The 22904-nt window shown below is 36.7% G+C and overlaps 1 protein-coding gene across 2 annotated transcripts in view; it reads right to left on the reverse strand.

Moving 5' to 3' along the window:
• Positions 1-10078: 10078 nt before the first annotated feature.
• stat4 (signal transducer and activator of transcription 4) overlaps positions 10079-22904 on the reverse strand; it is a 30162-nt gene continuing 17336 nt past the window's right edge. Inside the window, exons 8-23 of one of the 2 annotated variants that reach the window (XM_060877083.1) lie at positions 21894-22052; positions 19951-20043; positions 18690-18749; positions 17467-17487; positions 17143-17236; positions 16185-16226; positions 15960-16043; positions 15310-15408; positions 14566-14701; positions 13830-13882; positions 13075-13169; positions 12537-12670; positions 11588-11779; positions 11452-11494; positions 11260-11359; positions 10079-10621 (exon numbers count right to left, since the gene is read on the reverse strand). In XM_060877083.1, the coding sequence (XP_060733066.1) occupies positions 10607-10621; positions 11260-11359; positions 11452-11494; positions 11588-11779; positions 12537-12670; positions 13075-13169; positions 13830-13882; positions 14566-14701; positions 15310-15408; positions 15960-16043; positions 16185-16226; positions 17143-17236; positions 17467-17487; positions 18690-18749; positions 19951-20043; positions 21894-22052 (1420 nt within the window). In that variant the 3' untranslated portion in view covers positions 10079-10606. Of the gene's footprint in view, positions 10622-11259; positions 11360-11451; positions 11495-11587; positions 11780-12536; positions 12671-13074; positions 13170-13829; positions 13883-14565; positions 14702-15309; positions 15409-15959; positions 16044-16184; positions 16230-17142; positions 17237-17466; positions 17488-18689; positions 18750-19950; positions 20044-21893; positions 22053-22904 lie in introns of both variants that reach the window. The other variant, XM_060877082.1, reaches the window with a different exon arrangement.

A 22904-nucleotide genomic window follows, 5' to 3' on the forward strand; every position in this document is an offset into this window, starting at 1 on the left:
AGTCACCTGAGTCACCTCAGACTTGTTAAATGGGGATAAATACAAATACATTTAAATATATATTTAATATTAATCTTGAATTTTGTATTCTATTAATCTTTATATTATTCTTTATAATAACCTTTTCTTCTGTGTTTATGTTCTGTAAAGCTGCTTTGACACAAGACTAATAATCAGAATCATATAACTCATTTAGGTTGTGCACACAGGGTGTAGGTGTTGGGTTACTAGTTGGAAGGTTGTGAGTTCAATCCCAGGTCGACCAGGCCACCACTGTTGGGCCCCTGAACAAGGCTCTTAACCCTCAATTGCTAACGGGTTTAACAGGGGAAACAGTGGCTATGGCTTTCAAACACACGGCTGCTGAAACTCATCAAATTCTTTTCTGTACTTGCGATGTCAATATCTTTATTTAGAAATAGAAACAGATGCGAAGCAAAAGTCGGACGTGAAACGTAATAGTGAAAAGCAGTTCATCTATGTTTAAACAGCTCACAGCTCCTCGTCATACAGTCGCCAATTCAACTCACATTTATTTGTACAGCACTTAATGCAAAGTAGCTTTATGGAGAAATTTACACATTTGATAATTGTTTCACTTTAACCCTAATGAGCAAGTCAGAGATGTTTGAGGTGATCAATATAAGGAAGAAACCTTGATGGAAACCAGACTTCTAAAGGAACCCATCCTCATCTGGGTGACACTGGAGAGTGTGATTATAAATCACTTCCCTTCTGTTATTGTGTACTAAACAGTCAAAATGTACACTTGCGTAACCTTGGAGATTTCTTCTATTTGTACGATAAAGCCTGTCTTCTTGAAGCAGTTCATTGATGGAGCAAACTGGGCTTAATGAGTTAAATGTTGTGATGTATAGCAGTGAAAGGGATGTAAGCAGGAACTGTGTGAAATCCCGCTGTGTGGAGAAGGTAAGACTGTGGTGGAGATGTGCTGAGCTGCTGGAACAGCCAGAATCAGAAGCACGTTTTCCGAGAAAGCAAAACCGGTCTGAGAGACGTGTGTCTGTGTGTGTGTGTGTGTGTGTGTGTGTGTGTGTGTGTGTGTGTGTGTGTGTGTGTGGAGTCGAGGGAGGAACGAAATAAATAAGTGCCAATCCCAAGACTTCCTAGTAAAAACAAACCGCAGAGAGCAGCACAGAACTGTATTTCTTCTACATTTTCCTGTTTTGTTGTAATTACGACATTTTATTTCAGGCGCTTGTAAGGCAGTGCAGAGGGACGTCTGTGTTTCACTCGCTGTACTCATGAGCAGCTATGAAAAGAAGTTGTACTTCTTCAATAAAACAAATAGGTGAATTCATTGTCACTTTATCTCCATGTCTTCCACTGTACTCATGATCACTCCATCATAATACTGTCTAATACATGATCACTCCATCATAATACTGTCTAATACTGTCCAATATTGTTTAATACTGTCTAATACTGTCTAATACTGTCTAATAATGTCCAATACTCTCTAATACTGTCTAATACTGTCTAATAATGTCTAATACTGTCTATTACATGATCACCCCATCATAATACTGTCTAATACTGTCCAATATTGTCTAATACTGTCTAATACTGTCTAATAATGTCCAATACTGTCTAATACTGTCTAATAATGTCCAATACTGTCTAACACTGTCTAATGATGTTTAATTCTGTCTAATGATGTCCAATACTCTCTAATACTGTCCAATGATGTCCAATACTGTCTAATGATGTCCAATACTGTCTAACACTGTCCAATACTGTCTAGTACTGTCTAATACTGTTAGGACTGTCTAATAATGTAGAAATACTCTAAGGACTGTCTAATATTGTCCAATACTGTCTAATAATGTCCAATACTGTCTAATACTGTCTAATACTGTCTAATAATGTCCAATACTGTCTAATACTGTCTAACACTGTCTAATGATGTTTAATTCTGTCTAATGATGTCCAATACTCTCTAATACTGTCCAATGATGTCCAATACTGTCTAGTACTGTCTAATACTGTTAGGACTGTCTAATAATGTAGAAATACTCTAAGGACTGTCTAATATTGTCCAATACTGTCCAATAATGTCTAATACTGTCTAATACTTTCCAATGCTGTCTAATGATGTCCAATGCCGTCTTATACAGTCTAATACTGTCTAATACTGTCTAATACTGTCTAATAATGTCCAATACTGTCTAATACTGTCTATCACATGATCACTCCATCATAATACTGTCTAATACTGTCCAATATTGTCTAATACTGTCTAATAATGTCCAATACTGTCTAATGCTGTCTAATACTGTCTAATGATGTTTAATTCTGTCTAATGATGTCCAATACTCTACAATACTGTCCAATGATGTCCAATACTGTCTAATACTGTCCAATACTGTCTAGTACTGTCTAATACTGTTAGGACTGTCTAATAATGTAGAAATACTCTAAGGACTGTCTAATATTGTCCAATAATGTCCAATAATGTTTAATACTGTCTAATACTTTCCAAAACTGTCTACTGATATCTAATACTGTCTAATACTGTCTAATGATGTCTAATACTTCTAATAATGTTTAAGGATGTCCAATACTGTCTAATACTGTCTAATGATGTCTAATACTTCTAATAATGTCTAATGATGTCCAATACTGTCTAATACTATCTAAAACTGTCTAATGATATCCAATACTCTCTATTACTGTCTAATACTGTCTAATACTGTTTAATACTGTTATTACTGTCTAATAATGTAGAAATACTGTAAGGACTGTCTAATATTGTCCAATACTGACTAATACTGTCTAATGATGTCAAATACTGTCTTATACTGTCTAATAATGTCTAATACTGTCTAATAATGTCTAAAACTGTCCAATAATGTCTAATACTGTCTAGTACTTTCTAATACTGTTATGACTGTCTAATAATGTAGAAATACTGTAATGACTGTCTAATATTGTCCGATACTGTCCAATACTGTCCAATAATGTTTAATACTGTCTAATACTTTCCAATGCTGTCTAATAATGTCCAATACTGTCTAATACTGTCGAATACTGTCTAATGATGTCTAGCACTGTCTAATGATGTCCAATACTGTCTAATACTGTCCAATATTGTCTAATACTGTCTAATACTGTCTAATGATGTCCAAAACTGTCTACTGATGTCCAATACTGTCCAATATTGTCTAATACTGTCTAATGATGTCTAGCATTGTCTAATGATGTCCAATACTGCCTAATACTGTCCAATATTGCCTAATACTGTCCAATATTGTCTAATACTGTCTAATGATGTCTAGCATTGTCTAATGATGTCCAATACTGCCTAATACTGTCCAATATTGCCTAATACTGTCCAATATTGTCTAATACTGTCTAATGCTATCTAATGATGTCCAAAACTGTCTACTGATGTCTAATACTGCCCAATATTGTCTAATACTGTCTAACAATGTCTATTGATGTCTAATACTGTCTAATTATGTCCAATACTGTGTAATACTGTCCAATATTGTCTAATACTGTCTAATGATGTCCAATACTGTCTAATACTGTCTAATGATGTCCAATACGGTCTATTTCTGTCTAATACTGTGTAATACTGTTAGGACTGTCTAATATTGTCTAATATTGTCTAATACTGTTAGGACTGTCCAATACTTTGGAAACACAAACAAGTACTGAAAACTTATTGTATGTAAGGAGATATTTATTTAACTTTTATGGAAGGAGTGTCAAATGTCAGCACTTGTTATCAGTCAGGGGTAAAGCTGTAACATGACAAGCTGTGTGTCTGTGCCATAGAATTTTACAGAGAGAGAAAGATAACAAATGTTTATAGCTGCTATAATGTAAGTGACCGAAGTGATGAAGTGGTGGCGGTGTGACTGAGTGCCGGTGTGTGAATGGGCGGAGTCAGGAGATCCTCGACCTCATCTGTCTCCTACTTCCTCATTCATTCCCACAACCATTATATAATTGACATTTCACAACATTTCATGTGAATATAAATGGATAAACCAATGGCTGTCATTTAACGTAGAGTTTCTCAAACTTTTACTGAAACATTTTAAACATCACTTCCTGTTTCTTTTTTCCATAGTACATAATTTAAGGTTGAGATTATATATATATATATATATATATATATATATATATATATATATATATATATATATATATATATATATATATATAATTTAAGGTTGAGATTATATATATATATATATATATATATATATATATATATATATATATATATATATATATATATATATATATATATTTTTTTTTTTTTTTTTTTTTTTTTTTTTGTTTTAGCAAATTTTATATGGAGCCTTTAAGTTACAACTTTATATTTGATGAAACTCGCCATCAATCTCATGTGAGTAAAGAAGAAACAGAATCATTTTAAGGACCTCACACACTTCGTCACGTCGTTCGCCTCATCACATCACCCCAACATTGATTATTTTCTTATAACAGTAGGACACAGAGTGTTTTAGATTTTATTCCTTTACTTTTACTTTAACTTAAAACTGTTTGGTTGACTGGTCTAATGTTTTATGACTGCATTGCTCTTGGGGATTTGGGGGTAAAAGAAGAATTTACATGATCAGATTTATTTATTTGAACTAACATCAAGCTACTGAAACAGATCAGATAACATCTTAAATTAAAGTGATACTAATACAAAGAATACAAAACAAATTCAGTAATATGACAGCACACAGAGTACACGTACACGTAGCAGCTATGCAAAATCTGTTCAGCTTGTACTTACATGCACACACACACACACACACACACACACACACACACACACACACACACACACACACACAGATTTTGCTATTACAAAGTGATCTTTAAATTAGAGGACAGGTTTTGCATAAATTCCAGGAATGTCTCTAATGAACTTAGACATTTAAAGTTAGTCTAAGTTCATTAGAGAGTCTGTCTGACATCTAATGTTTTTTTTTTCCCTGAAAACTTTACATTTACCGTTGGGGAGATTTGGAGAAAAGAAAAACTTCAGCTGAACTTCAACTTCCAGATGACGTTCTCATATTCGTCTGGCAAGGTGTCAGTAATCTGCCATTGTTTAACTACTGAGAACAGTTTAACACAGACATGGTCACGGGTGTCTCCTCATGCTCTTTGTTTTATTTAAAAAAAAAACAAAATCTCTTTAATGAGGAAGAAGAAGAAGCTAAATTCACAGATATATTAGACCTTGTGAAGATCACTTGTAAACAAACAACAGTGATTAAAGCAAACATGAAAAACACAAACAGACCAGTACAGGCAGACAAGGACAGAACTAAACCAAGCAGGGAGGCTAAAACAAAAAAAAGAGCAATGATAAAAATATTTCAGCTGTTTGAGAAAGTGGTTAAAAATATTGATGGGACAGAAAATCTAAATAGTACATCTGTCTGTAACTGGATATTGGACATCCTGATTAGAAGACTCTATAGTCAGGATCGGCATTCCTCAGGGCTTAATGCTCAGATCGCATAAACAATGACTTAGTGTGTAAATACTGTAGTAAATGTGATTCTGTTTGTGTGTGTGTGTGTGTGTGTGTGTGTGTGTGTGTGTGTGTGTGTGTGTGTGTGTTTCTGTGTATTTGTGTGGGTGGGTGGGTGGCTGGATCTGCCAGTGTTCCCAGGATAGGTTCTGAATTCATCACAACCCTAACTCGAAAAATGAATAGATTAATGAATGAATGGACTTTGATCTTGATAAGATTCACTATTTGGAAATTCCAGCCACATTCCTGAAGTAAATTCTGTTGCTGGAGGTGATTTAAAACAGTTTAAATAACACATGTTTAAATATAAGAATCGATTCTTATTGTTCGCTTAGTGCAGTGCCTGAAGTATGTGTAGATTGAGAGATGATATCAATCACGCCCTCATTGTAAATTACATTTATTTCTGTTTTATTTAAACTGAATGAAAATGTCTATGTTGATGCAGCATCTTGTTTAATCCTGAGTTTGTTTCTCCGTTAGTGTGTAATAGGCGGCAGCAACCAGCAGAGGGCGAAAGAGGGCGCTGTTCAGGAGAACATGGTCAATTGGCCAATTGTTGTTAGGCACAACAATTTAACCATAACAGTTTTCACCAAATAGCACGAAAAGAAGCTAAGCTCTTAAACTAGTTAGTTAAATTTCACAGAAGCAGTTAGTGACCTTTAAGTAGCAGTTTCTCCAGGATTATGTGGTTTTGCAATCACAGAAATTAACAAAAAATATCAAGAAAACAGTTTTTGCCCAACGGTGGATATACAGTATAGGTGTCTTACCGTAAAATGACTTTGGTAGAAGTTAAAGTCACCATTTAGAACATAGGTCACTAACAGGCGGACCGCGGTCCGGGTCCGGACCCAGAAGCCAAAACAAAAGGTTATGATTTAAAACTTGACGAAGCGCTTCTATTTTAATCGGCGCAGCTTTTGCAGTCTTTACGGCAGTGGTAGTGAAAACACACAGACCAATCAAATCTGTGCATTCCTGAAGTAAACACTGCGACTCAACAGTACAAGACAGATGAGAGAGAATTAGAGTAAAGTTACACATGAAAGAAAGATACATGTAGATACACGATACATGTAGAAAACAAAGGGAGAGAAACAGACGAGTGAGACGGAGAAAGGGAGAGAAAGAGAGTGAGACGGAGAAAGGGAGAGAAACAGACGAGTGAGACGGAGACTCATTTCTGTTCACACTTCCCACTTCACACTAAACTAGGGTGACCAGACGTCCTCTTTTGCCCGGACATGTCCTCTTTTTGAAACCTAAAAATGAGTCCGGGCGGAATTTCTAAATCGTCCGGGATTTTGTTATTCTAGCCTCAAATGTGTTTAGGCGAATTTGCATTGCTCTCTCTTTCATTCACATACTAGTCACGCCCTCCCCCTACAGTTCGCTTTGCATTGAGTGGAAGTGTAAGGTGTAGAGCTACCGTCATTGGTCGATAGTATTCTCTGTACACATTTAATTGGTCAGTCACCTCAAGCGCCTTGTTTACCACTGGCAAAGCGCATGGCTACCCGGCATCTTCAGCCATGCCGAAACGCAAGTGTAAGTTCACTGACGAATTAAAACAAAAATTCTTACTTAATGAGTAATCGTAGACTGTTGGGAAAGATTCAGTCATCTGAAAAATATGCCCCACGTGAGGAGGACTGAAAAGTATCATCCATTGTTCCACTTTTCAACTTTAAAAATGTCTTATTTTGTGCAATTAGGTTTTATGTTTTTTACCATTGTTGTGACTATACTTTACATTGTATACAAATGTATAATTTGTTTTTGCACATTTAAAACTTTCAAGTGTTCAAAATAGCCTTTTGAGGCAGTGTTTTTCTGTTAGCGTTCGGCCAGCCAATAAAGCTCATTATCATACATAGTCACCATGTCTGTTGACACATTTGTATGAATTCACATGTTCATAGTTCCATATACGAAAACTGTAATTTATGCCATTTCAGAAAGATTGTGTTGCAAATGTTTACACTGTAAAGTATAATAATAATAATAATAATAATAATAATAATAATAATAATAATAATACATTTGAAAAATGAACAGTTTAATTTGAATGCAAATGCAAAACTTTTTATCTAATGATGTTAGTCACAATTAACCAAGTTAAATGACAGCTGTCTTCCAAAAATCTCTGTCTAATGGAAAGTAAATACACTGAAATTATGTTAAACTGATTTTTTACCGCTTAAGTTGCACCAAAACTTTTTTTTAATTTGATTTCCTTTAAAATGAGCTTTCGCCAAAATTTACACTGTATCTTTGGATAAGAATTGGAGGCACTTCATCTGGCACAAACTCTTTTGTTCCAAAATAAGAAAACATTTCTGGTAAATATGCCCTGTTTATCTTTGTTATGAACATCGTACTCTGGAAGGCTTCAGTTGCTGTACAATCATCTGAGAAGGCTGTTATTTGTAATTACAGGTCCAGAATGATTCCAAAAGCTAAGGATGAAATACCATCTTCTGAAACCTGGTGGCCATCCCACAGTTAATGTCTTTCAGTAGGTGAGAAATAGCTTTTATGAACCTGCTTGGTCTCAGGTACCTTGTTGTAATTTTTTTTTTTTTTTTTTTGGAAGACTTCTTGTGTCAGGATTCGAGCTTGGGTCAGTAGCATGAGACAATTGACAAACGGAAGCAACAAAACCAAAAGGTGGAGAAAATGAGACAGAATGCAGTACTGAAAGATGAAGACATGGAACAGGAACATGAAATGTGAAACAATGTGGAATATGGAACAATAGTGGCAAGAAACAACAGATCCTATCTGTTTATGAAATTTTCAAAGCATCTGGCACCAACATCCATCGTATGATTACAGATCCTAAGATTACAGACACAGAGATCAGACTTTTTGAATATGAATAATGGCTGAGTTTAACAAGGACATGTCATTCATTAGGAACAACACTGCATGGTTACCTAAATGGCTAATTTTATAGACTGTTCTCAATTTAATTAGCAGCAGCAACAAACATGGACCGCTGGTGTTCTTGTATTAAAGAATATGCTGGAAAAATACGCTAATCATTTCTGGCTTGTTTTGATGCCTGAGTTAAATTGTTAACTAGCTAGCTAGCTGCTAGATAGCAATAGCAAACTGAAACACGTGACTCACCAGCTGTGTCATAATACTATTTAGTATAGATATTAAAATAGCCTGTTATGACATTTAATGAGGGGGTTAAGTCATTTGCAAATGCCTATCTCCTCCACAAAGGAAAATGGCTGCAGGTCCGAGGCAACCATCCTACACAGCTTCTCATCCACATACAGGCAAAATGGTGTCTACTCACCTGGGTGAGAAGAGTCTGTCACCTACCTGATTATTATTATGCATCCATTTTCTGTTTCTTCTATACAGGGTTGAAGGGAGCCTGGAGTCTATCACAGGGAACTCATGGTGGTCCAACAATCACAGGGTACAAGCACAGACTCAATTCAATTTAATTCAATTAAATGTATTTGTTTAGTGCTTTTAACAATACATATTGTCTCAAAACAGCTTTACAGAAGTATAGAAACAGAAAAAACTAAGGTTTAGAATTAAGTTATTATATATCTCTAACAACTATGATTAATGAGCAAGCTGGAGGTGACAATGGCAAAGAAAAACTCCCTGAGATGAAATGAGGAAGAAACCTTAAGAGGAAACAGACTCAGAAGTGAACCTCATCCTCATTTTATTACATTGGGCAGGAAATAATGTCAATGTAAATTATGTCCTTTCTACAATAGTGAAATTAAGCAACCAAGAGCTCCTGAGGAACTAATGTGCAATATACACAGACCCAGAATATCCAGAGGAAACCCCTATAGCCAGAGCCGATCGGCCCTATACTCTCACTACGCAAGTTGCGTAGGGCCCCGCAAATTACGCAAGGCCCCGCCTCCCCCTGCCTCATTTTATAGCACGTGTTAATGTTTACTGTATAGATGACAATATGAAGCGGAGATTAGAAATTAGAGTGAAATGCGAGAACAGCAATCAGGTAAACTTGTGTTCTCTTTAAGTTTGATGGTAGCAAGAGCAAAAACAGTAAAGTTAAGTTGATGTGATTCTGTCTCTAGTCTCTATCTGACTAGCTAAATTAGCTGTGCAGTGCTGCCAGTGCAAGTGTGAACATGGCTCATGGGTCAGGTAGGAGGGCCCCTTAGCAGAATTTTGCTTAGGGCCCCAGGGAGGTCAGGATCGGCTCTGCCTTTAGCACAGGGACAACATTCAAACTCCACACATTCAGGTGTGGGAATCAATCCACCAGCCTTGGCACAGCAAACGTGTTAACCTCTGAGCCACTGAGCAGTTAAAAAATTTTGTTGAACGCGTTGCCTCAAATTTCAACAGCAGATCAAATTATATACTGAATATTTGCAGTAATAAACTGTCAGCATGGTTATTACAGTACATATTCCTAAATTGGGTTTATCCTTCATTCACATATAGAAAATTTCTCTAACCTGCTACACACTTCAACACACCATATCAACCTAGTGAGTTTTATGATGCATCAAAAGGATCCTGGTTGTTTTATTACTTTATTTAAAAACTCAAAATAATCAAGAAATTATACATTCATAGAGTGGACAGCATATTACATTCTCTTGCTAAATAAAAGTGACAGGAAATAAAATGAAAATCACACAAATGAAAAAAAAAGACATCGGTAATGAAAACCCTGTTAGTATCCTGATAATGGACTCAGTTTAAAATGAAATCTTATTCCTCATCTATAGCATGTGTTTAAAGCCTTAAAGAATGGTGGAAGGAGCCACAGATTAAATCTATTACTTGTTATCAATCAACCGTGTGGGTCGTATAATATAACTGTATATAGAACAAATTAGATTATGTGAAGATTTCTTAATCCTGTTTATCTCAGCATTTTTTTTTAATAAAAAATGTACAGAAGACATTCAGGTAGAAATGGAGGCCTGAACAAAGATGATTTTTAATAAATGATTTCTTACACACACCACACACCCACACAAACACACACACACACACACGTTTCACATCTGTGTAGGAGCAGAGTGAAGGCTGGAACATCTATAATGTACTCATCTGCAAAACAAACACAAAAATACACAAAATTCAATTTAAAAAACGTGACAATGCTGATGATGTCTCATCGATGCTGTGACATTGTCTCCACGTCATCGTTCCTATTTTCCTACCCCTCCTCTTATTCTTCTCTTTTAATATGTTTACAGGACTAAATTACATTTACCAGACGCCATTATCCAGAGCGACTTACATTTAATCTCATTTTTTTTTATACAACTGAGCGTTAAGGGCCTTGCTCAGGGGCCCAGCAGTAGCAGCTTGGTAGATGTAGGAATCGAACTTACAACCTTACGATTGATAGCCCAACACCTTAACCACTAGGCTACCACATCCCATAATAAGCTACCACAAATTAATCAGAGGATGGATGTTAGGGGGAAAAATTCAAATCGATGTATTTTATAATTCTATTCTACAATTCAGTTTTATAGTTTTATAATAAATATAGTTTCGGTTAAAAAATGTATTTGTCACAAACACAATCATTAGTACGATGTGTAGTAAAACGCTTTTTACAATTGTCCTTGAGAGTCGAATAGAAACCTTCTAAAAATGGAATTAACACTAAAAAAAACAATAAAATAGAATAAAAGAGTTTTGAGAAAGGAGAAAGAAAACTAGGTAAGAAGACTTACAACGCTTTCGATCTCGAATGGGCTGATGTGCTGGCTGAGCATGTGCGACATTCCCGGGGATAATGGCGGCTCCGGAGAGGAGCAGGGAGGCGGAGTGGTGCTAAATCAACACACAAACTGCTCATGACTCATTGTGCTTTATGCATTTAAGATAAAACAATTAATTCAGATTAATTCCGAAGACTCACTTACTTCAGAGAGATGGGAATCAGAATAGTCGGGATGTACGGACAGACTGTAAGAGCAGAAAGAAACAGGAAGTTCAAACATTTGTTGTTGTTTTTTTATATAGAAAGTATGTTTGAAACAGACAACATTTAGAACTCGCCTCTGTTCGGCTGACTGTTGTAATGTTTTCCGAAAGCTTCGTCTTTAGGAATGTCGGGATAAAGGAACTTCAGCGGGTTCTCTGGGACGATCCCGTCCGCAATAACCTTATAATCCCGTAAGATATCAGCGATGGGAAGCGCGCTGAGGCGGTTTTTGGTGTATGGCTCCACAGAAATGAACTTGGCCTCACCTGAAAAAGCATACAGCTTACATTAATGGAGTGGACTGGAATCTGGTTGAGTCATGTGACGTTTGTTTTTTTTTTTTTTTTTTTTTTTGGGGGGGGGGGGGGACGACAAAAAACAGACAGGTGGGTGAATATCTTAGAGTCTGAGTGAATCCAAGGTATGCTGCTTGTAAGGCAGAAATACACCCCGTACATCAGGCAGACACACATTCACTTACATGTTCACACAAACACAATTTCATCAGCTTTTCAGGAATGCGTGACTGTGGCTTGGTGATAAGTACATTTTTGTCACACCTCCAGGTTTGTGGGTTCAAATCCCACCCCTGTCCTGTTCGTTTGTGTGTGGAGTTTGCAGGTTCTCCTTGTGCTTTGTGGGTTTCTCCAAGTTCTGCGGTTTCCTCCACAGTCATGCTCTGTAGGCTGATTGGCATCTCTAAATTGTCAGTGCGATTGTCAGTAACACTTGATTCTCATGCTATAGGCTCCAGGTTCACTGAAACCCTTTGTAGTACAAGTGCTACAGAAAATAAATGGATGGAAGGATAAACTGGTCAATATATTGATTGAGCTTAGCCAATCCACCTACTTGCATGTTTGAGGGCACATGAAGTGAGGGGAAACTGGAGAACCCAGAGACACAGAGAGTCATCTAAGCTCACGATCTGACCCGGGATCGAGAAGCTGCTCATGTTCTCACTTCTCTGCTTTTAGCTAAATCGGTCTGCTCTTCCGCAGAGAAAGAAGTGCGAGATCTCACCGTTTTCTTGCTCCACCCAGGTGAAGGTGATGCCTCCAAGGTGACTTTCACTGAAGCGCAGAAGGAATGTTCCAGACTCCCGATCCTTCAGCAGAGCACGCTCCATCTCCTTACTGACAAAGCCCATGATGTATCTGCAGACCCACAGCAGAGCAAGGCAGGGTTAATTATTCAACACAAAGTTACCTTTATAGGTAAGAGTCACTGCCACTTTCCACTAATGTCACCTGCTGGTCTTAAGCAGAGATATGATGTAAATCTGAAATTCTGGTTTCTGATTGGTCAGGAGGTTATTGTTACTATAGTAACACCTCATTTACATGAGATTGTATGGTGTAAGCGTCACTTTAAAAACTCCTCTGTCCTGAAGATGTCCGAATGTTATAGCTTTACCTCTGAGTGTGAAAGCCCTGACACTGGAGACCCCTTCCATAATTATTAAATAAACATCTCCTTACTAAGCCTTTCAATGTCATAGCTCATCCAAAAGCAACAAGCAATGGTTCTGTTATCAAATTATATTGAACATTATACTCACCCATCAATCCAAACAGGAAGTAAATGTTTCTTAATGAGCTCCAGGATGGAGTCGAGCCACAGCCAGAAGCTGAAGGACTTCCCTGGAATGTTTTCCTAAAAGCCACAAGATGTAGAACTTTCTATTAATATTTATTTCACAGGAGGAAAAAAACAAATCCTTTACAATCTCCAGCTGCTTTTATTTAAACATATATTTCCTCAAATTGACGCGACTCTGTGCTTGTTAGCTTAAAATCTCTGTAGCTAATTTTAGCCTTATTTATTCATTCATTAATTCATTCATTTTCTACCACTTATCCGAACTACCTCGGGTCACGGGGAGCCTGTGCCTATCTCAGGCGTCATCGGGCATCAAGGCAGGATACACCCTGGACAGAGTGCCAACCCATCGCAGGGCACACACACACACTCTCATTCACTCACACGCTACGGACAATTTTTCCAGAGATGCCAATCAACCTACCATGCATGTCTTTGTACCGGGGGAGGAAACCGGAGTACCCGGAGGAAACCCCCGAGGCACGGGGAGAACATGCAAACTCCACACACACAAGGCGGAGGCAGGAATCGAAGCCCCAACCCTGGAGGTGTGAGGCGAACGTGTTAACCACTAAGCCACCGTGCCCGCCTTATTTATTTATTTATTTATTTATTTATTTATGTTTGTTCGTACAAACACACTCATTCTTCTCAATGATTTTTTTCTTCTCAAAGACTTTATAAGCTCCTGTAGGAACAGGCATGAGGACGTACCTTGCAGAATTTGGACCAAGAAACCTGGCAGTCATTATAGGAGGTGTTCTGACCTATAAATAGAACAGAGCGTGTGATTATGAAATGCAGTTTAGCTTCAAGACGTTACAGAAGAAAAAAACCCTGGGTTTGTCGCGTGACGAGTCGAGACACGTTCGACTTTATTCGCATTTCATTCCACGTTATTCTTAACTTGTTTAATGAATACATCTATAGAGCATAGAGCTATCTCCTTATTCTATTTCTATTATTTGGACTTTGACAACCATGTAATAGATACCGTGATGTCTGGGTATCTCTTACACATTTTTAAACATTATCTCACTTCCTGATAGGTAAGATTTTGTACAAATAGTAGCTCAGGAATGCATCCGTATCAATCCTGGTATCAGGTATCAGTCTGAAAATGTACACATTTACTCACACTGGGTACAAAATGCTCAGATAACACTGAGGATTCAGCAGCAATGAAAACGAAAACCTTCTGTACTTTTCTAAAGTGAAACAAAGCCACTCTTCTAATAGTTAATGGAGTCAAGTATCTAGTTAATGCTATTGAGTATTGACTCCTGAGGAGCGATTTTTAATAAAAATCATGCTAAACCAATCCATGATGTCCCTGATTGGTTAATAATGACTAGTTTACTCCGTATCTGCTATTGGTGAAAATAATGGAACCCAGGTTGTTAATTATGTAGTAATTAGTTTTGATTCATGAACAAATTGCAAGACTGACCCAGAAGTTTATCTCCCAGCATGCTTAGCTGCTCTTTATTAAGTCCACGACCAGCAAAGCTAGAGAATTGCCAGCTGATGACCTCGGAGAGTTGACTCCAGCTGGCTCTGGGTGGGTTACTGAAGAACGCTAGGTTCTACATCCAGATCAGGGAGAGAGAGAGAGAGAGAGAGAAAGAGAAAGAGAGAGAGATTTCATCTCCAGTAAAATTTTAGCTTGCTAAAAAGTTAGCATGCTTATCTCGACAGGAAAGGCTGTTTTTCCTCAATAGTTGTTTGCGGAAACTAAAAGCTAAAAACACTTCTCAGATCAGATTTTCTTTCCAAATCAAGTCTTCAAGATAAAACAGGCTCTCACAATGCTGAATATGTTCGTGCTTAAATTTGATTTTTATACTGAAAAACGTCAAAAGGAGTATTTAATTTCTGTCAGAGTCTCTTGGTTTCCTCTTGGTTTTATTATGCATGCATATTAAAAGAAATAAAGCCTCATTTTCACTAGAAAGAAACTGAATACAAGAATATCAGGAATTGTCTAGCGAGGATTGTTAGAGTATTGCCTTAAATTGCAAAAACGTTTGTATTCAGAGAAGGTTCAGGTTAAAGGGAAGTGGTTAGGGCAGGTGGATCCTCAATTGTGTGGCTGTTTCACGCAGCTTGGTTCTATGTAAATACTCTGTGTGATAAGATCAGAATCAGGGTTCTTCTGGTGCCTGGTTGCTGTGTGTGGTGTTGTATATCTCACCTTTGGATCATCTGTCAGCAGGTTGTACCACATGACCGACCCCCAGCCTGCAGGCAGCTGGCTGACGTTAGAGATTACCACCAACGGCAGGGAGCAGGTCTAGATATTTCACACACACATACATACAATTTAAAGGACATGTTAATGGAAAGCTAACTTATTTTCTGCACCAAAACTAAGGTTTTGTACAAGATTACAAGATTAGCTGACTCCTGGTCAGCTGAGGAATGTGGCAGCTTTAATTAGTATAAAATCATTTCATCTCAAATCATACCGACTTAGGACTGGGTCACAATATCGAACTTCAGGACGGATAGCAACATCAATGCTGCATGGGTTTTATATTATAATACTGAGTTGTTTAACCAAATATTGGAGGAAAGAGAAATAAAACTCAGCCATCGAGAAAATCTACAGAGCAAGACCTATCATTAAATAACGAAAATATTCTTAATGCCAGTGTTGTTAAAATTACATGTGTGAGTTGCTGTAGCTTAAAATATTTGGCAATTAGGAGGCTCTGGTGTCAGCGCTTTGTAACAGTCAGAGATGAGGCTGTGAAGGCTTCCACCTAGACTTTCACCAACCATCTGATCTGGTATCTGATCTATAAATGAACACCGTTTTGTAAAACAAGCCCTGAAACAGACCTCCAGGTCGATATCCAGGCCTTGAAGACACAGCGTGGCCTCAAAGTTGAGCGAGTGGAGCTCCTCCGTTACTGTGAGCGGACCCTGCAAAGGACAAACACGCTTCCTTTAGCACTTCCTGTGTGATTTATCACCAATGTAAACTCTTTCACAGACATGCTTCAGAAAGATAAAGCTGAAAATTCTCATTCAATTCTTTCATTCTCTTGTCACAAATCTTCTTACCTCATTTCCTTTGGTTCCGTTTGTACATTTCTTCTCTTTCAGCTGCTGTCGAGAAAAGAGACGTTAGCTTACGGCATCTAAACAGTGAACCTAACTGCTCCGATATCACACCTCCACTTATTCACTGGTATGTCGTGTAGCACATCGTGTAGCTACTGAAGAACATGTCAATTATAAAAAAAGTGTGAGTTTTTTTCATTAAAACATCTAGCAATGTTCACAATATTGTGTTTATTTCTATTTCACCACAGTGCTGTTCATTCTGCATTCTGATTGGTCAAAACAATGCAGATTAACTTCCTATAACTAACTGATGCTCTGCAAATCGCAGGTTATATTAACATGCTTGTTCTAAATGATAATATCGTATTGTTTCTATAGTAACAACTTTTCAGGACCGTGTTCTCTGCATACTGTCTTTTACTGTCACTCTATTTGGAAAAACACACACCTGCACACATATAAACACCCCAACATTAAGTGTGCGTTATTCCGGTTTTGATTGTCTTCTGATTTACGTCTTCAGTCTGTCTAGTCTTTCCTGTTTGCCCATCGCACGATCCTTGCCTACGTTTTGACGTCGTCGTTCACAGGAACTCGTACGGAGGAGGCTCCAATTAAACGGATTTAGAAATGTTGTCAAATTTTTATGTGGTCTGATGGTTTATGGTTTCATTTACGGAAGAACTCTCCAGTGTAGCTTTATGCTATCAAATCCACGAGAAAAGGAAGTTGTTTTTCGAGGATGCTCCATTTAACTCCAAATGGAGAGAAGTTCAGAGTAATTGTTCAGGGAGAAGCTGCGGAGGAAGGAACTTGTGTTTGGTGTAACGGTAACAGATGGAAATAAGGAATAATACAGGAAAACCGATCCCGTTCTGCATTCCCTATCCCTACACTCAGCTCTGATTTAGTTTGAATGCTTGTAAAGACAAAATTAAAATTAGGGCTTAAATACCAGATGTCTGAATTCCACAGACAAGCATCCGTTGGACGACTCTTCTACATCCATCAATTTCGTGTTGTTGGTAGGGATGAAGAATTGCCTGGTGCTGTATGAAGGGATCGATAAACAACACAATCAACACAAAACAATTACTCCGAGATTTCTACAAAGATCTTTTCCTCGAACTCCACGTACTGTCGGTGTGTCCCCTCTCACACACACTCGCACTTTACACAACAATATTAGCATTGAGGTATTGAGGCACTGAGGCATTGAGGCTTGGCCTAGAAACAACAGGAAGTTGCAGTTTTCACTGAGGTTTCGGTGTGTACTCACACTTTGCCGGCTGGGAGGTCCCTGAGTACAGAGAGAGAAAACAACAGAAAAAGTAATAAAATTAGAATGTCTGCATGCGTATCAGTCCTCTGAAGGTTAGAGAACAAGCTACATTTTTATGATATGAAGCGTTAAAATAGTAAAATAATAAATAAACAGGAAGTAAACAATCTTCAGCATTAAAAATGAGATGTTTATTATGCACAAATGAAAATATATTCATTTTACTGAACATGGATGAATTTTCAGTGTTTATGGAATAAGAATAAAAATGTAAAATAAACAAAAAATTCAGACTTTGGGTTAAACATTTGGTTAGCTCAAGATTTGGCATCGACTTCTCTGTGTTTCGGAACATTTTGTTTTGTTTTGTTTTGTTGGAAATAATAACCCAAAGTTTTATAGGACATTTATATGTCTGTTTGTCTGATCATGTGTTCACTCACTCTCTCACTCATTCATTTTCTACTGCTTATCCGAACTACCTCGGGTCACGGGGAGCCTGGGTTCAGGTCTCAGGTGTCATCGGGCATCAAGGCAGGATACACCCTGGACGGAGTGCCAACCCATCGCAGGGCACACACACACTCTCATTCACTCACACAATCACACACTACGGACAATTTTCCAGAGATGCCAATCAACCTACCATGCATGTCTTTGGACCAGAGGAGGAAACCGGAGTACCCGGAGGAAACCCCCGAGGCACGGGGAGAACATGCAAACTCCACACACACAAGGTGGAGGTGGGAAACGAACCCCCAACCCCAACTCCATCATGTGTTCAAACTAAATCAAAAACTTTTAATATTCTGATTAAACAGGTCTGCAGAATTTTGTTTTATAGTTAAAGGGAATACAAAAGGTTTGAGATGACCTTTACATTTTACGGCATCTGACTAACATGTAACTCATTTGTACAACTGAGCAGTTGTGGGTCCAGCGGTGAGATTTTAAATCATGGCATTTCAATCAGTAGCCTAACATTTTAACCACTGGGTATATAATCCATTATACAACCAAAAAAGTTAATTAAACTTAGACTGAAACATATACTGAAGTACCACACTATTTTCTTGCATTTTCATTTTTCTTGCAAGGTTTCAACTTCTAAAAAAGAAATTTAAAAACATTTCAGGTTTGATCAATGAACAAGTCACAAACCTCAATTCTAGCTGTCATAAATCCTACTAAAATAAAAATACTATTTAAAATAAACTCACTTGTCGAACGTCGTCTTCACTTTAAGCTGATAATCTACTTCGGGTAGTTTAACCAACAGTCTGAAAAACATCCAGAAACATAGAGAAAATTATTAAGATAATATATTGAAGAAAATAATAGATATTAATCTCCTGAGACCCGTACGTTACTGTTGTGTACATTACAATTTCTACTGACTGTTTCTCTTAATTCATAGCTGATAACAATAAATTTAATCAGTGTTTTCAAGAAAGCAGTTTGGAAAAATAATTATACCTAACAGTCCTCATATAAGGTTGGTACAATAAATATATATAGACAATGAAGTTGTGAGAAAATGTTATGTCCTCATATGAGAACATTCGGGTCTCAAGAGGTTAAAGATAAATAAAAAGTACGTCTATAAAATACAAGGAGAAAAAATCTGTCACATGAATAAACACAAGCCACATGATTAAACATTTTCATGGCATGTACAAATATTCAAATTTTAAACTTTTTGTACACATTATGCTACACACTCACCGTCCATTTTATCAGGAACATTCATGCACTTTTCTAATCAGCCAATCATGTAGCAGCAGATCAATGTATAAAATCATGCAGATGCTGTGATGCTGAGATGCTTTTCTGCTCATCACTGTTGTAACGAGTGATTATTTGGGGATGTGGTGGCCTAGTAGTTAAGGTGTTGGGTTCCCAATTGGAAGGTTGTGAGTTCGAATCTCAAGTCCAGCAAACAAGCCACTGCTGGGTCTCTGTGCAAGGCCCTTAACCCTCCATTGCTCACTTGTATAATATAAGTTGCTCTGGATAAAGACGTCTGCCAATTGCCATACATTTATTTGAGTTACTGTAGACTTATGATTGTTTTTTTCTCACCAACAATCCTTATCTCTCACAGGATGTATTTTTTTAAGAGATCAGCAGTTTCTAAAATACTCAAAGCCACAGATCAGACATTTTCTTCGTGCCGATGTCTGATGTGAGCGCATAAACGTGCAGGTGTACAGTGTTCCTAATAAAGTAGACAGTTAGCGTATGAGCGATGGCATGTTATTCTTGCTACCAAATGATATCAAGTGTAATCTTGTAGATACAAATAATGCTAAATGCTGTAAATGTAAATGCTACATACAGTATATATTATGATAATGTTTCCTGTTTCTTTGTTTTTATCGTTCGTCTCCGAGGATTCAGGAAGCAAAGGTGGAAAATACCAAGATCACACACCTGACCTGCTGTACATCACTGTCTTGTTGTGGTGTGACTCATACATACCTGACTTTTGTGGTGAACTGCACCTGAGTTTTAATGATGAGCGGTTTCTGAGGGTGTGTAGGCATACACGGCTGCTTCTCCACAACGAACGAACTGGAAAACCGACAGACGCTTGTTTACTTTTCCAGCTATTAAAAAAATCAACCAAAATACTACAACACTATAGAATAAGTTCTGAGTTGTGATTGGTCAGAATAAATCACTGACTGCTGATTCATTTACTATCAAAGCAGCTTCAACCTGGACGTTTTTCTGGACTTATCTCCATTTAACACACACCACTGCTGAACTTTTTTTTTGCACCACACATATTGCACACTTTTTTTTTTTTTTTTTTTTTTTTTTTTGTGAACATTTTTTTGTGAGCACTTTATTCAGAATATTCATACACGCCTGCATTCAAATACAAATTTTTTAGATTATTTCATTTTTTTACTTTCTATTTTTCTTCTCTTTCTCACATTTATATTGATTCAATCTAATCTTAGTATATTTCTTTTTGTTTATTTAAATTCATTACTCCATTTTGTTTTATTCTTATTGAGCCTTTTTTGTTTTATGTCAATTTAAACTTGATGTGCTCTGACATTAGCGCAGCTACAAAACCCCATGTTTATATGAATATCACTATTGTTTCTATAGTAATGACTCATTCACTTCAGATGATATTTTTAAATGACAAAGTGAATTTTATTTTCTTTTTGTGAAGGCGTTTGTTTAACTTTATGGAAGAAGTCTCCAGCTTTAGAGCTTTGTAACATTCAGAGGTATAAGACAACTTTAAGTTTTTCTGTCATAAAGTTAATTTTTTGGTTGATTATGTACAGTTTATACACTTACTAACTTCAAGAGGGAGAAAAAAAATAATAAAGCCTGGAAGTAAGAGCGGGGACAGAATTGTTTAAGTTCTGCAAGTCTTCTACAATGTTAAATGTAATGATAAACCAATTAAAGTGTGACTTGTCATTTATTTTTTTAAATATATATAAATATATAATCGTTTGCCAATTTGCTGAGAGGAATAAAACACTTCAGAGTGTGACGTCAATCTACCAGAAAATAATCAACTGTGACTGTAATAACTGGGACTCACAGTAACTCTGCCTCATCACACCATCCAGATGTTGATTATTTTCCTACAACTGCGTGTGTTTTATTGCTTATATAATATAAAACTACTACAACTAATAATAATAATAATAATAATAATAATAATAATAATAATAATAATAATAATAATAATAATAATAATTCTAAAAGGTATGAAAAAAAAATTATAGGTAGAAATTCAGCATTATAGGTAAATTAAAAAGCAAGAAATCCTTATAGACTTCCTATAAGGATGAATTTTAGAATGAATATATATATATATAGAGAGAGAGAGAGAAATAGAGAGAGACAGACAGAGAGAGAGAAAGGAAAAGAGAGAGAGAGACAGAGAGAGAGAGAGAGAAAAAGAGAGAGAGAGAGAGAGAGAGAGAGAGAGAGAGAAAAAGAGAGACAGAGACAGAGACAGAGAGAGATAGAAAGAGAGAGAGAATTAAACAAAAACTGACCAGCAAGAATAATTATTTTTAAGAAATATATATTTTTTTAAATCTCAGAAATACACAACTGTTACAAGTTTGCAATACTTTTTCTATCCTTATAATATAATAGAATTAATAATACTATATTGTAAATATTTCAGATTGGGCGTCAAATGTTTATAGAATTGGTCTGTTTTCAAGATTATTACATAAGTAGGAGGTTTCTGTCAGTAAAATTGTAATGCATAATTACATTTAAACACTCACTATCTCTAAGGCGTTTTCTATTCCATGTACTTTATTTAGATTCTACATAATACTCACAAGACCCCATTGTTTTTTTTATTTTGTACTACAACCTGTGAATGAGTTGTGTCCGTTGTCTGAGTCTGATGGTGGTGTGTATGGTGTTACCTCTTGATGAGGTGATATATTAGATATTTGACTTGTTCTTCCATCTGAGGTCTCTGCAGAGGAATGGGGTCACTCTCGTACGTCACTTTGACGATCAGCTCACCCAGTTTGTCCAGCTGACGTTTGATCTGGAACAGACTCTGGGCCGTCAGGGTGAACCTGCAAAGACCACCGAGAAGAAAAAAAATGGATAAAGGCCTTCAACTGACACTGCTCTCAAGTTCAATTCTGCTGTGATTTTTTTTTATCTACAGTATGACAGATGTTAGTTATACTGTGAAATGAAGAAAGTGGTGGTGTAGCTCCAGGGCTCCTGAGTTTGAGTTACCATCTGTGTGGAGTCTCACTTGTTCTACTACTTCTACTACACATGTCTGTGTGGGCTTCTTACATGTTCTCTGATTTCTTCTCATCTCTCAATAACATTCTGGTAGACATACTGGCTATGCTATATCACGTGTGTGTGTGTGTGTGTGTGTGTGTGTGTGTGTGTGTGTGTGTGCTTTCTTGGTGGAACTAGTAAAAGGTCAGGCTGTGTGTGTGAACGGAGGGCGGAGTCACCTGCATATGATTTAAGTTACGATGCTTTTTATATATACTTTGCAGTTACAGGATTTTCTAAGCAGAGAGAGAGAGATGTCACTGATAAGCAGAGCAGCTTGTAAGTATGAAAGTGGCAGTTTTGGTCTGGAAAACATGTTTCTATTAATGAAGAGTGAGATACTAAATAAACAAACAAATAAACAAAAAAAATTAATTAATTAATGGGACTATGGGGTTTATGGCAGTACCAGTATCAGTGTTTAGTGGGACCAGTGGTTTATGGCAGTATATATATATATATATATATATATATATATATATATATATATATATATACGTATATATATATACGTATATATATATATATATATATATATATATATATATATATATATATATATATATATATATATATATATATATATACGTATATATACCACTGTTTAGTGGGACCAAAGGATTGACGCA

This window comes from Tachysurus vachellii, chromosome 8 (assembly GCF_030014155.1).
Source record: "Tachysurus vachellii isolate PV-2020 chromosome 8, HZAU_Pvac_v1, whole genome shotgun sequence".
Lineage (NCBI taxonomy): Eukaryota > Metazoa > Chordata > Actinopteri > Siluriformes > Bagridae > Tachysurus > Tachysurus vachellii.